Source organism: Leptosomus discolor, chromosome 1 (genome assembly GCF_034619465.1).
Source record: "Leptosomus discolor isolate bLepDis1 chromosome 1, bLepDis1.hap2, whole genome shotgun sequence".
Lineage (NCBI taxonomy): Eukaryota > Metazoa > Chordata > Aves > Leptosomiformes > Leptosomidae > Leptosomus > Leptosomus discolor.
This window is the reverse complement of record NC_141391.1, coordinates 60,487,859-60,503,228: the sequence shown is the minus strand read 5'-3', so window position 1 is coordinate 60,503,228 and position 15,370 is coordinate 60,487,859. Positions and strand designations below refer to the sequence as shown.

The following is a 15,370-nucleotide window of genomic DNA, read 5'->3' as shown; positions in this document are numbered from 1 at the left end:
TGCTCCCAGGCTTTGCTCCCGCATTTGGCAACAGAACAAGCAGCCACTGTGCCACCAGCCAGTGAGAGACCCTCACTGGAAACAAATGCTTTAATGTTGTTTTCCAAGTGATTGGCAAGATTGCATGTTATTCAACAATATTGCTAATGAAATTCCTCATTGATGTTCCAGCTGTGCTTTATCATCGCTGGGGAAATCTTGACTTAGCAAAGAAGCACTATGAAGTCTCTCTGAAGCTTGATCCTATGGCACCCGGGACCAGGGAAAACTACAACCTCTTAAGACGAAAACTGGAGCAATTGCAAAAGAAAGGCGGTGCCTGATGTTTCTTTTCAGGTTGTCCGTGCATGCTGTTTGCGATCAATGTTACATGGGTACTTTCGACCATGTAAAGGATTCGGTCATTTTTTTCTCAAAAAATAATAACACCACCAGCACCGCACACTTGAATGTCCAATTATGCCCTCCTACAGATCCTAACATTTCAGCTTGAGGGATCATTTTATTTTTACTCTTGAACTGCTTTTAAAGTCCCTTAGAACATTTTTATAGGTATATGAAAGCAATGCAGATGGAATTTCACAGGTTTCACTTGTAATTTGATATCTTCATCTGTCTTTTTAGTAGCAGGATGAATATCAGAAGGCAGTTTTATTTCTGAAAGTGATTCTTTAAAAAGTGCAATTTCCTGTTTAAATCCTGATCTTTTCAAGTATGAAGAATATATCTCCACTTCTGTTTTATTACTGCCTTCTACTGCCAGTCCTGCAGAGCCAGTGGAAGAATAGATTCTCTCCAGCACATCACTCTGCTCATGCAATTTGAGTTATGCCCTTGTTCTTGTTTCTGGCTTGACTCTGTGAAGTGTTCGGTTTGTGCAGGAGTAAATGAGGACAAGGATTTGGCCATAAATGTTTGTCAGCCAGTGTACTGCTGAGGTATGCTTGAGTGGAGAAAATACTCTTAGATTAAGACAGAGATTTTAGCAAGCAGCAAAGGAAAAGAAGTGTGAGGCAACAGTCGTCAGGAGGAGTTTCCGTTCTTGCAGGCAGCCTCATCTAGCATAGACAACTTGGGCAACAAGTCAGAATTGCTTTAGGTCCTGTGGCAGGTCAGAGGTCTAAATACAGTATAGTGTCTGCAGGAGCCAATTCCTGTGTTCTCAGGCATTTCAGTGCTTTCTGGTTAAGAACCTTACACCTTTCAGCTCATGTATGGCTGGTGAGTAAGAAGAGAATTTCTCTGAAAAAGTAACTGGGCAGAGGACCTGACCTTGGCTGTTGATACATTAACTGGAAGTAACTCAGCTTCACCTTTGTCTCCCTTGGCTCTTGTGTTTGCTGAAGTGGCAGTGAAATAAGCATAGCTGTTAGTGCATAAACTGATCCCCCTGATGTGGGATCCTTCAGAGGACGGTATACATTGACACGATGTCACTTTTCAAAACGTGCTGTGCTTTAATACGCGTGTAAACTCTGGCTGTCCAGAGTTGTTTGTCTTGTGCTAATATTTACATTCCTGATTCAGGAAGTAGTCACATGTCTATTTGTTGGGGTGTGGGGTTTTTTTTTGAGATTGGAAGATTGCTATTGGATGTGAAAACTGGGGAACTTTACCTCTCTTTTCGTATTCCTTTATTCTTTCTGACCGTGTCCCGCAGGAAGAAACTGATCAGTGCAGTATTTGCGGCTTTCCCAATTTGTCCAATGGTTATTATATAGGAGATTGTGTAATGGTCTCTATACACAACTCATCTATGTGTGGAGCCATTTAAAGCGTCAAGGGAATGCCTGCCGTAGGACAGAATGTCACGTGACCTTGCCATCTGACCGCCATGTAACCATTCTACAGCTATCCTATGTTGTGAACCTACAATAGGCTACTTTTGCATTATAAATTTGCTTGTAAACCACAGTTGTTTGAAGAACCAAGTGTATCTGCAGAGCACGCTGCAATACTGCAGAGCTACCAAAGCATCCTCTCACAAAGCTAGTTTGAGTACTACAAGTAGTGCAGCTACTTGAATGTAGTATTGTTGCCAGACTAACTGTAAATCCAGCCAGCAAGGCTGTGGCAGTGTGGTGCTGTCCACAAATTTGGCTTTGAATGAGTTAATATGCCTACTTTATATAGTATGTTGCCATACTGATTGGAGCTGAGGTACCAGAGGCATGTACTGGTGCTGGTGCAGTGCTGCTCTCCTGCAAATATAGCCTATTTCTCAGCAGGACTAATTAGTTCATATAGGGTACTAAGTTGATGCAATTGTTTCCGTTTCTTCTGTTTTCTGGACAAAATTTTCAGAAACTAGTTTCTGAATGTATTTGCAGGATATAAACATGCTTTTCGATAAGTATCTGTACTGATCCAGCAGAATGCTGCACCAGTATGGGTAGTCATCTTCTGATAACTGGCATAGTTTAGTCAGTACCAGTTTTTTTTGTACCTGAAACATTCTGGGCCAGACACGCCGTTTGGTACAAACAGCAGACTTTTGAGGCCTTCCGTACATAGCCCGTTATCGTCTGATTTGGAGAACACCTAGCTACTTCAGTCATGCGGTATTAAAGAGTTGGGATCTGGCTGGCTGAACTAGTTTATAGCAGAAGATAAATGTGTTTAATATAATCAGGTCTTTTCTGTATATTTGGAATGTGACATACTGAGTTTAAATTATTATTCTCATCATGAAGTTCACATGTATAGTTTTCCCTGTTGCCTGCCATATTAGCTTTACAGAAACCCCCTAGATCAATATCATGTATGAAGTATGAATTCCCTCTAGGTCATTATAAACCAAAGGTGTTGTAAGAATTCCTTTGTGGAAGTCAGTTTGTCCTACTCAAGAGTCTTAGATGGAAGAGACAGGCCAACGAACTGGATGTTTTGTGGGTACTTGAAAATGGTGTTTACTCTTCAATACAGACAACATAATTTCTTCTTGATTAGTTTTCTGGCTACCTGTATATATTTTTGTGAGGGTTTATTTGGTTTACGTCCTTTTCAGTGCTATGGAAATTCAATGTGATTCCTTGTATGATGGTAATAAGAAGGATACAGTTGCATCCGAGTGTAATGTTGAGGCAGAATTGGGTTCAAAAGAAGCAACAAACAAGACTCCTTTTTTAATAAAAAAATCCTTAAGACTTTCAAAAATGCTAAATATTTTTTTACTTTATTTTCAGAAATATTTTGAGAGTGCGAATAATACAGTGAGTTTTATTAAAATGGTTATAAGGTTAACCTTTTGTTTGTTTTTTCATACTTCATAACTGACTCCTGGAATAGCACAGAACACACAACCTGGAAGAGAGAAAGGTGAAGAAAAAGTGGTTTTGTACATAACTGTTGTTACAAACATTGTCTGTCTTTCCAGCGTGTTGGATTTTTTTCCCCAGGTTACCTTTCCACCATTGCTAATTACAGAAGATTAAAGTTTCCTGCTTATCAGCTGGTCTGCTTGATTCTGTGGTGAAATTAAGGGACCTGGATACATTTTTTTCTCAAAGGCTGCTTGTTCAAATACAGTTCTGAGAGAAGTACAGAATGATTCAACGCACAGAATGGAGTCAGAAAAATACTCACAATGACTTCTGTGGATGACAGTCTCTTTTCACCAAAAACTTCCAAGGGAGTTCCCTAATCATCTATTTCTCTCATGTTTAGACCAATGCCACGTACATGGACTTTCCTGTTATTTAATTTCATACTTAGAATTTAAACTTTAGAGATGTGGATTGTGTGTGTGTTTATGAGCACTCAGAAATAAAAACCTTCAATGCTTTTGAATGGTTTGTTAAAAATACTGGGCCTATTGACTGAGAACTTGTTTCCTTCATATTTGAGAAACCTTTGTCTGAGCTATTAGTCCGAGTTTCTCTGTATAGTCACTGGGAAAAAAACCCAGATAGTCTGGAACATGATTAATCTCATAAAGAAAGCACCTTTAGGATGTGAGGCGTCATATACTTGAAGCAGGTGTTCCTCTTCACTAACCTCAAAGGGTGACTAAGGTGATCGGCTCATAATACACGAAGAAAATCTCACTGCTGCTTTCAGTGGAAGTGGTCTGGTCCCAGACACCTCTGGCATTCCTGTACGTTATCAGCACCAAGAATATTAAAGGCTGGCACTGAAGCACATTGGCAGGTACTTGCCTTGAGAGTTATAGTACCTGGATGAGGGAATGGGATGAGACAAATTCAGAGAGCTTTCTGCAGGTAATTAGATTTATACGACTGATAAAGCATCTGAATGTCGTGTCGCTGCCTACGGAAACAGACCATTCATGTCCAGTTCGACCCATTGTTAGCTTGTCTATGATCACAACAAACGGTAACAACTACTTACTGAATTGACTTTCGGCATCCTTCACCTTGTTTTGAAAGCCATCTAAAGCAACTGTAAATTTGCAAAGGTGAGATTTTTTTATTATTTTTTTTCTTAAACTGAAGTTGCTATTTCAAGCTGTAGCTGTTGGAATGTTCAATGTGATAGCATAGCCCGTTTCTGTATGGTGAGGGTTTTTTAGTTTAAGTATCTTTACATTTATTTGCTGGTTCCTGCTTGAGTTCCACATTTCATGGGAGCATAGGTACGTTTCCACACCGATCGTTACATGTAGATTCCCACGTGATTCTTGATTTGCCCTTTCACTGAACAGCACTTCCTTCCACAGCTCTTGATATGTCTCCACCAAATGCGTGTTTATGAGGGCATGTTCCACTGGAAAAGACTAAAATTTGCTAGGAACAAAAGTGAGATCACCTGGCTGAATTGCTGTGACGTAAAAGCCGAGGGAGCCCACTGCCTGTCACGTACCGCCCCGTGAGCAGCAGGTACCGCTAGTAATGGGCGCTTTGGACCGTGTGCTGGGCTCCACGTTACCGGGAAGTGGTTGTACGTGGGTGTAACGGTACAAACACAGCAACCTGGATCCTGCGCCCTGCGGAAGAGGGATGGCATGGCCGCTCCGCAGAAGGGGCTGTGCACAGCTGCCTGCGCTGTTTGAGCACTGGAGGACCGACTGGCTTCTTACGGGAAAGCTGCGCTGCAGCATTAGGGCATGGGTGGGCGGTGCGTGTCAGCGATGATATGTGCCAAGCGGTTTGGGGCTTCTTAAAAATAAGTATTTTTGTTAGAAAAAAAAAAAAATCCCTACAGATACTGAAATTGGTAGCTTGTGATTGCTGAGTTGAGCTGTTTTTAATGTAGCGTTAATCGTTTAGATTGCCAATGGTATGTTCCAATTTATTTTCAGCTGAGCAAGAAGTAAATACATTTATAATGGAGCCATGTAATAAATCTGCATTTTGTTATCTTTGTGCATAGATTTTAATTGTGATAATGGTGTTTTGTAGTAAGTTTTTTATTTAGGGTTCTGCTCTAGGCTAGGAAGAAAATCTAATGGGCATGGTGGACTGGTACTGTGATATACAGGAAGACATTCTTCCCCTTACAGTAACAGTTCAAAATCTTGATTCTGCACAAGTGTATTGATGTGGAATGCGTGTGCCCCAAAAAAATAAAGCAGCGCTTGAGGAAAGTGAGAGAATACCGAACTAATTAATTCAACCTCTAAACCCGTAACTATATGAAGAAAAGCAGGAGATGCTGCCTCAAACTCTGAGCAATCTTACCCTGCTTTGATGCTGGAACAGAATTATTGAATGCCAAAACTGTCCACAAGGAACATAACCCGCCTTCCAGTTTGGGAGGGAGTGAGCCCGAAACATCGCTTGCTGCCCCGATCAGCCCGGGTGCTCCAGGTAAACAAGCACCGAACCGTTCAGTGTCAAACCGAGCGTGAGGCCATCTCGCCCGGGCGTTCATTTTCTTACCGTGATTTCACCGTGTGGAGTTTCAAGGCGCTTTGCTAAAAAGCGGGCTGACCCCTGCGGAGCCAGCTTGGTGCGGGGGGGTCTGTGTTCGGCTGGGAACGGGGGAGCTGCCTGGAAAGGAGGCAAACGGAAAGGCACCGGGCAGGCTCCGAGTTGTAAAACTTTTGCTTCAGCAGCTCGGAGCCTCCCGCGGAACAGTCGGTGCCGCCTCTAGGCTGGGGGGGGGGGGGGGGGGGGGGGGGGGGGGGCAGTTCTCTAAAGGCCCCGGGGCCCCCGCGGTGGGGGCGGCTCGGGCGACCGGTCCCAGCTCACACACACACACACACACCCCCCCCGCCACCGGGCACCCTGCGCTGCCACCGCCCGCCCCGGCCCGCGCAGAGGCCCCGGCCCGCGCAGAGGCCCCGGCCCGCGCAGAGGCCCCGCCCCGCCGCTGCGCCCCGCCTCGCCCCGCCCCACCGCCTACTCCCTAGAGAGGCGCCCCGGGACGGGCAGAAGGACGCGGCCGCAGGCGCGAGCGGAGGCGCGGAGGCACCGGCACCGGCAGCGCTGGCGAGTGAGTGCCGCGAGCGGCCGCGCGCTAGGACCCGCGCCGCCGGGGCGGGGCGGCCCGCCCTCGCCGCCACGTGACGCGGCGGCCCCGCGCGGTTCGAGCGGCCGGTGCCCCTCCGCGCGCCCCGCCGCCGCGGAGCCTCCTGGCGGCCGAGGCGCGGCGGGGGGGCGGGTCTGCGCGGCAGCGGTTGGGCCGGGTTCCGCCGGCGCTGCCCCACCGTCCGGCCGCTGGCGGCCCTCGCCCGGCGCAGGGGAGGCGAGTGGGAGCGGACAGGCGGCCGTGCCGGGCTTGCCGGAGGCCGCGAGTCTAACTGGGACGTCCCCCGGAGGGTCATCGGCTCTGCGGCGGGAGGAAGGGGCCCGCTGGCACCGGCGGAGAGCACCCCGCGGCTCTGGCCGGCATCCCCCCCACCTGCGGCCGTCGGGCTGAGGGCGGCAGAGGCGGGACGGCGGGGCCGCGGGGCCGGTTTGGCAGCGGCGCGGCCCTGCCGCCGGCTCCTTGCCGGTCGGCGGTGGCGTGCGGCAGCTGCGAGCGTCCTCCAGCCCCGGCCGCTGGGCCGAGAGCTCCTGAGCCGGGTGCCCGCGGTGCGCCAGGCCTGTGAGGTCAGAGGTGTGTGCCTGGGCGTGCTGGGCGTGCCCAAGGCCTTGGCTCCGGTGATACGGCCTAGTTCAGGGAGAGCTGCCCAGCTGTGAGCTGGGAACGGTGCCGGTGGGCCAAGGTGGGGAGCACCTCGTGTTCTCCTGCTGCTCAGGGCGTCCTCCAAACAAAAGTGTTCCTTATGATCCCAATTCTCAGTTTAGTGACGTACCTTTGCCTTGTAAGGACGCGGGTTTGAAGAACAAATACCTAAATTAGAGGGAGAATGGAAAGAAAATAGTTCTGGTATCGTAGATGAGGAGAAGCTGGGACAGTTGACAGCCATGTCCTTACAAGATAACACTCCACAGCATTTCTTTTTGCCTGCATTGCTTGGACTGCATTGGGGTATTTATCTTTCTTTTATCCTCCTAAGGATATAATGACACTTTATATTTATTTCCTGTTTTTTCTGCATTGTTTCCCATTTTAGAGTTAGGTAAACCTTTTGGGTTTGAGTTAGGGTTCATTTAGCTGTATCTGTGTTAACTCCAGACAATTAACTTCTTAATTTTTTGCTTCAGGGCTTTTTAATTTGCTACTTCTGTAATTTTTGTTGTGCTTTGAAAATACCAAGGTAGCAACTTCTCTAGAGCTTAAGGTACAGAAGCACAGCTCTAAATATTTCCATGACCAAGCTGTTTCATGTAGGACAGTGTGAGAAGTGGGCTTGTTTTATGTACTCTCTAGTTTAAGCAGGCACTCAACCTGGAAAAGCAATTTCTTGACAATTAAAATTGCTCATTGGGTGACATAGGCCATTAAGAGAGGCTTTAGATTTTGCATGTCGGAAAGAAAATGGGCCTGTTTCCATCTTTCTTTTCCCCTCACCCTCAGAAAAGCCTTAAAAACCTGGACTCTGTAAAGGGTTCGTACCCTCAGCTAGCACTCCTCTCCTGCCCTTGCTCCACCATAGCTGTCAAAGTCGTATGAAAACTAACGTGCCTCGTTACCTCAGAGTGTTACAGCATTCTATTGCCATCGGTGAAGAAAAGCTAAACAGAACAGATGTCTCCGTTACTGTCTTGAAATCTGAATTGTCGAGGGTGTTACACAGGGAAATGGACTTCCCATATATTGCTCGTGTTTTAAAGTCTGCACCCTGCTGCTGACAAGTACTAACTGCTTAATGTGTTCGTCGTACTGCGCTTTGCTTGGGTTCTCGCAGCCTGTTTGCTCCTCTCTTCCCAAATTGCTGTGGTTGTTTGGCATCAGCTTTGCAAGAGAGTTTCTGTGAGCTTATTCCTGAGTTTGTTTTGAGAGCACTGGAATATTGAACAAAGTTTCGGTCGGTGACAGAAGAGAATGGGTCGTGTTGGTGGTATCTGTCACTATAAATGTAATTTGACATTAAAAATGCCAAAATAAAGGCGTCTGCTCCTTATAAATTTTTCTTCTGGTCACTTCTTTATATGTGTGATCAGAGTTTTTGCTGACCATCATCTCAGTTCAGGGCAGAAATACTGCTTTGAACGCTTCACTTACTGCAGTGTCTGCTTTTTATCCTTCAGAAAGGATCATCGTGTCAGTTTATGCGTTCTGTAGCTGATTTTTGATGTGGAAGGCCGGGTGCCTCCGGAGACTGCGGAGCACAAACCAGGCCTGGTTTTGCACCGGGCATCCTGCTGCCTCTCCCACCCACCGTTAGGCTGATCACAGCCTCTTCGCTTGAGCGAGTGTGGTCTGGCATTGGCCTTAGCCCTGCTCAGAGGAGGAGGCCGGGCCGGGTGACCTGTGAAGGGCCCTTCCAGAAGACGTTCCTCTGACTCTTTTCCTTACGTTTTCATGACTCCCAATATAACCCAACTACCTGTTTCAAAAGAAGTTTCCTCTTTAAAATTACTTTCATCTGATTCCAGGTGTAAGCATAATTTTTGCCTGTTCTGATTCTGCTGTTCATGTGGTCTCCTTTGCTCTTCTTGGGGAACTTGAGGGAAGTGAGGTTACGTGACAGCCTGAGCTACCTTTTGCATTTGGAAGTGTAGGTACAGGCACACAGGTGCAGTCATGAGGGTGGCGTGAAGCGAAAGAAGGAAATAGTAAATTCCAGGGGTGTGTTGTGGCATTTGCTTTCTGCTGTTGGCTTCAGTACACTTTTAGTCTCTGATGGATTAGCCAAATTATTTTCCCATGTAATCATAAGCAGCATTAATAGTTACTGTTCATAGCAAAAACTACACCTCACTTCACTGTCATCTCTTTTTTGAGAGCAATGTACTTTTTTCCTCCTTTTTTATTTTTTTTTCCCCTATTCAAGTCTAGTATGTTTCTCATGCTCTAAAAGCATATGCTCTTTGAACTTGAACCTGGTCAGATAATTTTTCATAACTCTTGATTTAAGTAGAATTGAATGTGAGACTTGCATGACACTTTAAGTGATGTGAGCTGCTTATGCAGAGAACACATGCCATGATAGGATGCATTTTCTGTATGAGCTGAGGCTACCTTTCTTTTTCCCATCTTTCAAAGTTGGGGTTGGGTTTTTTTGCAGCATTCTGACAGATGGTATTGCATGGATAATTTAATAAGAGACAAGGGAAATGTATGGATGTAGTCATGCCATTGAGTTTGCAAATGTAATACCTTTTTCATTCCATCTCTCTAAAGAGTGTACTTAATACCTTTGTTTCTTCAAACAATAGAACTATTCAAGCAGTAGTAAATCACTGTTCTTAAAACAAAACCTGTAGCTATTTAGAATTTTGTGCTCTTTTTCACTCCAAAAGTTTAATTACGTTTTATGGACCGTGTCGGATACAGCTCTCTTTTCCTCACTTCCAAAACCCAATTAATTCTAAAGGAGGGTAGGCTATACCAGGGTAATATAACATTCTATTGATTTACCATTACAGTGTTTGTCAAGAATGCCCTTTGCATTAAGATTTTTGGCTCTTGTGATTCCTTTAAGCATGTCGGCTATTTGTTCTTAACATCTTGAGAAAATATATCGACTATCACTGTCACTCCTGATTTCTCTGTCTCACAAGACACCTCATTTCCTTTGGAATTACTTGTATAACCACCTCCCTCTGCAGTGTTTTGACTGTAATTGCTGATGTCTGTTACTAACAGCCGGAGTTACCATTGTATTTCTGACGTTCTGCCTGAAGTTCTTGGCCACGTAGAATGGCTTTTTCTCATCCCTTCCCTGAAATGTTGCCTTTTTTCCAGTGCTGCGTGTTGCCACTGTAACTGTGAGGGAGATCATCCCACCTGCGCCAGGCCTCAGCTGTGCGAGCGTGTCTGTATTAGGATAAGACTGCAATTTTAAATGTATATCCTACCAAATACCACCAAAGTAATCACAAGTCTGTTTTTCTTTATCTTCTTTGCTTCTGCTCATTTTGCCTAGCCTGATACAGTCCCACAAATTTTGTTATAGTGTAATTCAGGTTGGAAGGGACCTCAGGAGTCTCTAGTCCAACCTCCTTATTCAAAGCAGGGTCACTGCGTGAGCAGAGCGGGCTGTTCAGGGCTTTATCCGATGTGCCCTGAAAGTCTGCGGGGATGGAGACTACACAGCCCCTCTGGGCAGCTTGCTTCGACGGTTGTCTGCGTCATGAAAACCCTTTTCCTTTAATTGGGTTGGGGCCTCTCTTGTTTTGGTGTGTACCTGTTGTTTCTCCAGCTCCCAGACATGCCACCATGAAGAGCCTAGCTGTGTTTTCTGTTAACCTCCTCCTAGGTGTGGGAGCACTGCCGTTGCGTCACCCTGAAGCCATCTCTTCTCAAGTTGATCAGGCCCAGTTTCCTGAGCTGCTTTTCACAGAGTAATTGCTCCTGCCTCACGACCATCTGAACTCACTGCATTTATTGATGTCTTCCTTGTGTTGGGGGGCCGAAACTGGGTGCGGTGTCACAAGTGTGGTCTGATGAGTGTCAGGTAAAGGGTGATTGTCACTTCCCTCAGTCTGCTGGTTGTGCGCCTGTTGATACAGTGCAGGGTGCTCACCTTCTTTGCCCCTTTTTTTGTTCAGTGAGGTGTATTCGTGAGCCTTCAGGTAAGGGTGAGTAAGGCAAATCATTGAGACGTCAGAGGAAACGTGGGTCCCAGCCAGCAACATCTTGACTGCTGTGCTGCACTTTGGGCTGAGTCCCGGCTCTCCAACAACAGTCAGGGTTTTAGCTTTCCTGTTGGGGAGGGAGGAGACATAGGTGCTTATTTGTCATCACAGGTCTAAAACTCTCACTATTTACTTGTATTTTCCACAAGTCTCAGAAATACCTGTTGGCATTACGTTATTTTCTGGTAACAGTATCGTGGAGAATTCAAATAGTTTTTTTGAATGGTCATATAAAAGACTTCTCTTTTCCCAAAAATATTTTTTGCTGCTGATCTGGACTCATTCTTCTGTAGTTTTTATCCTGTATCTCTCCCTATCCTGGGTATCAACCTGTAGCTTTGCTGCTGCCTTCTGCATCACAGGGGCTAAAAGTTGCCAACATCTCTAGTGAAATATGTCATATAATACATTTTGCCTTCTGGTAGGCAGACCAGTTTGTGTACAGGCCTTTAAATAATTAAGGTTGTATTGTTTCTGCTGACACACAGTACTGATAAGAATTGTGAGTTTGTACCTCATCACTGCCCCACTCTTTCATCTACTTCTTTAAATGACAGGCTTGCATTTGGAGTGTGAGTTTCATTTGCAGTTGGTGGTGAGAGATTCAGCTTGTGTGTCTCTACATCAACTGGTGAAGCCTGAATGACCAGGCTGGATTCTGAACTGTAGGAGATTAAAGCGAATACTGCCCTCTGGTTCATAAGAAGTTACTAATGGCATTCTTTCTGAATTCTCTTACATTGAGCCCAAGTGTTTGTTTTTTAATTGCATATTAAACAGGCTGCAGTATGGACACTGAATTTTATCGCTACAATCAGTATGTACTTTTAATTACATCTATGGATTCTATCCACTGTAAGTTCTGCAAATAACAGTTGTGTTGTTGCTTGGATCTTGGAATGTGTGAATTTCTCTACAAATCAAAGATAACAGGTTAGGTTATTTCCCATCAGGAGAGGCACAGTCCACATACACAGTAATACTGAATCTGGAAGGAAAATAAACCAGTTTTCTTGAAAACATTGCCGAGAAAAAATACACTGAAAGTGAGACTGTAAGTAGCGAGCAAGAAATAAGGGTCTCGTTTTGGTTTTGTATTGGGAGAATAGTGATTGTGGTGGTTTTGAATGACATTTAGACCTAGCAATGAACAGGGCATTTATGTTCATCGTGACATGAGAGTAAGGCCGTGACGGAATTTCATTAGGTAATAGCTTCATTGGAAGAAATTACGGGTTGTTTTAACGTAGAGGGAAATGGTAGATAGATAGGCCAGAATATAGAAACGGCCCTGCTTGAAGTTGTAATCCTCTTGTCTCTAACAAATTTTCTTTTTGTTCTTTAACTGTTTTAATTCTTTTGTTAGCTTTGTCTTTTAAGCTAATTTAACTAATTGCATGACCCACAATTCACTGCGGGTGCTAGAATAAAGCATTTCAGATTCTGGTAGCACATGGTGTGTGCTTCAAGATTGAAGGGAAGTGTTTAAGGCTGTTTTGTCATTGATTTAACATAGACTCACAGAACGGTTTGGGTTGGAAGGGACCTTAAAGACCATCTGCTTCCAGCCCCCCTGCTGTGGGCAGGGACGCCTTCCACCAGACCAGGCTGCTCAAAGCCCCATCCAGCCTGGCCTTGAACACTGCCGGGGAGGGGGCAGCCACAGCTTCTCTGGGCAACCTGTGCCAGTGCCTCACCACCCTCACCGTGAAGAATTTCCTCCTAATATCCAACCTGAATCTCCCCTCTTTCAGTTTGAAACAGTTACTCCTCGTTCTGTCACTACACTCCTCGATCAAGAGTCCCTCCCCACCTTTCCTGCAGGCCCCCTTTAAGTACTGGAAGGCCACTATAAGGTCTCCCTGGAGCCTTCCCTTCTCCAGGCTGAACAACCCCGACTCTCTCAGCCTGTCCTCATAGGGAAGGTGCTCCAGCCCCCTGATAATTTTTGTGGCCCTCCTCTGGACCCGCTCAAGCAGGTCCATGTCTTTCCTGTGCTGAGGACCCCAAAGCTGGACACAGCACTCCAGGTGGGGTCTCACCAGAGCAGTGTAGCGGGGCAGGATCACCCCCCTTGATCTGGTGCCCACACTTCTTTTGATGTAGCCCAGAATACGGTTGGCCTTCTGGGCTGTAGTGCACATTGCTGGCTCCTATTCAGTTTTTCACCCACCATCACCCCCAAGTCCTTCTCCGCAGGGCTGCTCTCAATCCACTCATCGCTCAGCCTGTATCTGTGTTTGGGATTGCCCCAACCTGGGTGCAGGACCTTGCACTGGGTCTATCTGTAGTTGCAATTCCTAAACCAGAAGTTACAAAATAATCGGTATCACAAGAAAGCAAACTTGCACCTCAAGTGGTTTGCAAGTCCAGAAGTGTAATTGGAAGATGTTCCCCAGTAAAATAACTGGTTCTGTCAACATCTTTACAGGTGTCCAGTGAAGGGATATTGGCCTCTTCTTTGGCATGTCTCCAATTTTAGCTTGTAAATTGCTGTTCCCCGTGCAGTCCACCTCCATGCTGCTAGGCATCTGCCTTCTGTTTGTCCTTCTGCGCAACTACTGCCTTCCCTTTGTGATGACGTTCTTCTGGCCTCTGTTTTTTATTTATTTTCCTCTGCTCAAGGAGTTACAGGGCTGTACACTGGCAATATGTGGAATGAGTGCAGGAATGTGCTGTCTTGTATGGATTTACCCAACCCAGCTCACCAGGACCGAGAGGACATTGTTCTACAGCGAGGCAACAGGTTCTTGTCAGTGTTTCAGTCTGGGGAAAAATGGAAGTCCTTCATGGGTCTTCTGCAAAGCTCATGGAAAAGCAAGAGAATTGTTAGGAGGCTGGAGAAGGGGATTAATAACATAAGCATCCGTAGTAACAAATTGAAGAGAAAATTACTGGATTCAGATTTTTTTATTATTATTATTGAGATCAGATTTAAGCTCGCAGTAGGACTTGTTCAGAGATGGACTGTCATCAGAATATGTGGGTGGAAAAATTGGAGGCAGCTGAAGAAAAGCGTTTTGAGCAATAGCAGTTGGGTACAGATGATCAGATGAGGGATGAAAAAATAAAAATTACTTACCGTGCTTGTCAGCTGAGCTGTGATGGTCTTGGGTTTACAGACAGGAGAAGAAGGATATAGGCACTGGGCTTCCTTATTCCCCTGACCGCATGCCTGCAGAGGTGCTCAAGGGAGATTGCAGCCTGAGGAACAACTTAAGCCCAAATTTATTCTGGGCAAAGGAGGAACTCTAAAGAGGATGCAACAAGCCTACAGAGATTAGAAAACTGAGGGGAAAAGATTACTAGCTGGAAAATGCAATCCTGGAGTGAGTGTGAGCATTTGAATATGTTCAAGAGTGTATATCAATTGCTGTTGATTCCTTTGGGGCTGTATTTTAGTGAAGCCATCAAAACTTAGATTTTCTGTGGAATGAGTAAGTGAGAACCTGAGCTCAGCATTGCGTGGTATTTTCACTGAAAGGGGATGGAGTGCAGCACGGGTACAGTGTGGCAGTGTGTACAGCAGTGCTTTAAAACTCCATCACTGCACAATGCTAAGTATTCCTTTGTCTTGTGTTGCCTGTGAGGTGTGGAGATACCGGTTGGGGAGTATGTTGGGATGAGGGCACAGGAGAATCACTAAATTAAGTTTAGGCGGGATTGCACAGAGCTAAGCCTGTGCTATATTAAGAAAATTTATAAATAACTGAGAAACTATATGAATGAGAGAAATGTTTCAACACAGTTTATGGAGTGGAGCTCCAGACTTAATTTTGCTTTAGCTGAAAACTACGTAGGGAATAAATCCCAGCAGGACACTTATCATGCACATACACGTTTCGCACATCAAATCGCTAACCTGCTCCAAGGCTGCAGTGCTTGCTGTGATGTAGTTCAAATATACCGGCTACAAAAACTTCCAGAATATGAATACAGCCACTGGCCAAATCTCACTAAAGCTTTCTGAAGCTCATTTCAAACATGAAAAGTAACACAAAGTTATACGCTTAGGAACTTTGGTTGGGAAGAGTGTCTTTGGGGAAGGTGATATGGAGGGCTCAGAAAGAAGAATCTCTGCCTTCTCTGGACTCTGTAGATAGAAACCTGTTCTCTTAACCGTTATCTCTAACAGGAGTCAAATTCAAGAGAGAATGAGCATAAAAGAAAATCAACATTTAAGAGATTTAAATTATATTTTAGTTTAATGATTTCTTTCTTTTGATTAAACTGACCTAAGGCAGCGGGCCTTATCTCGTGATTGTGGTTCCAGACAT

General features: G+C 45.3%; 1 protein-coding gene across 1 annotated transcript in view; it reads left to right on the top strand.

The window, feature by feature from the left end:
* Positions 1–323, top strand: part of TMTC4 (transmembrane O-mannosyltransferase targeting cadherins 4) — a 55,361-nt gene extending 55,038 nt beyond the window's left edge. The window contains exon 17 of the mRNA XM_086482061.1: positions 172–323. Coding sequence (XP_086338187.1) covers positions 172–323 — 152 coding nt within the window. The remainder of the gene's footprint in view (positions 1–171) is intronic.
* The last annotated feature ends 15,047 nt before the right edge of the window (positions 324–15,370 follow it).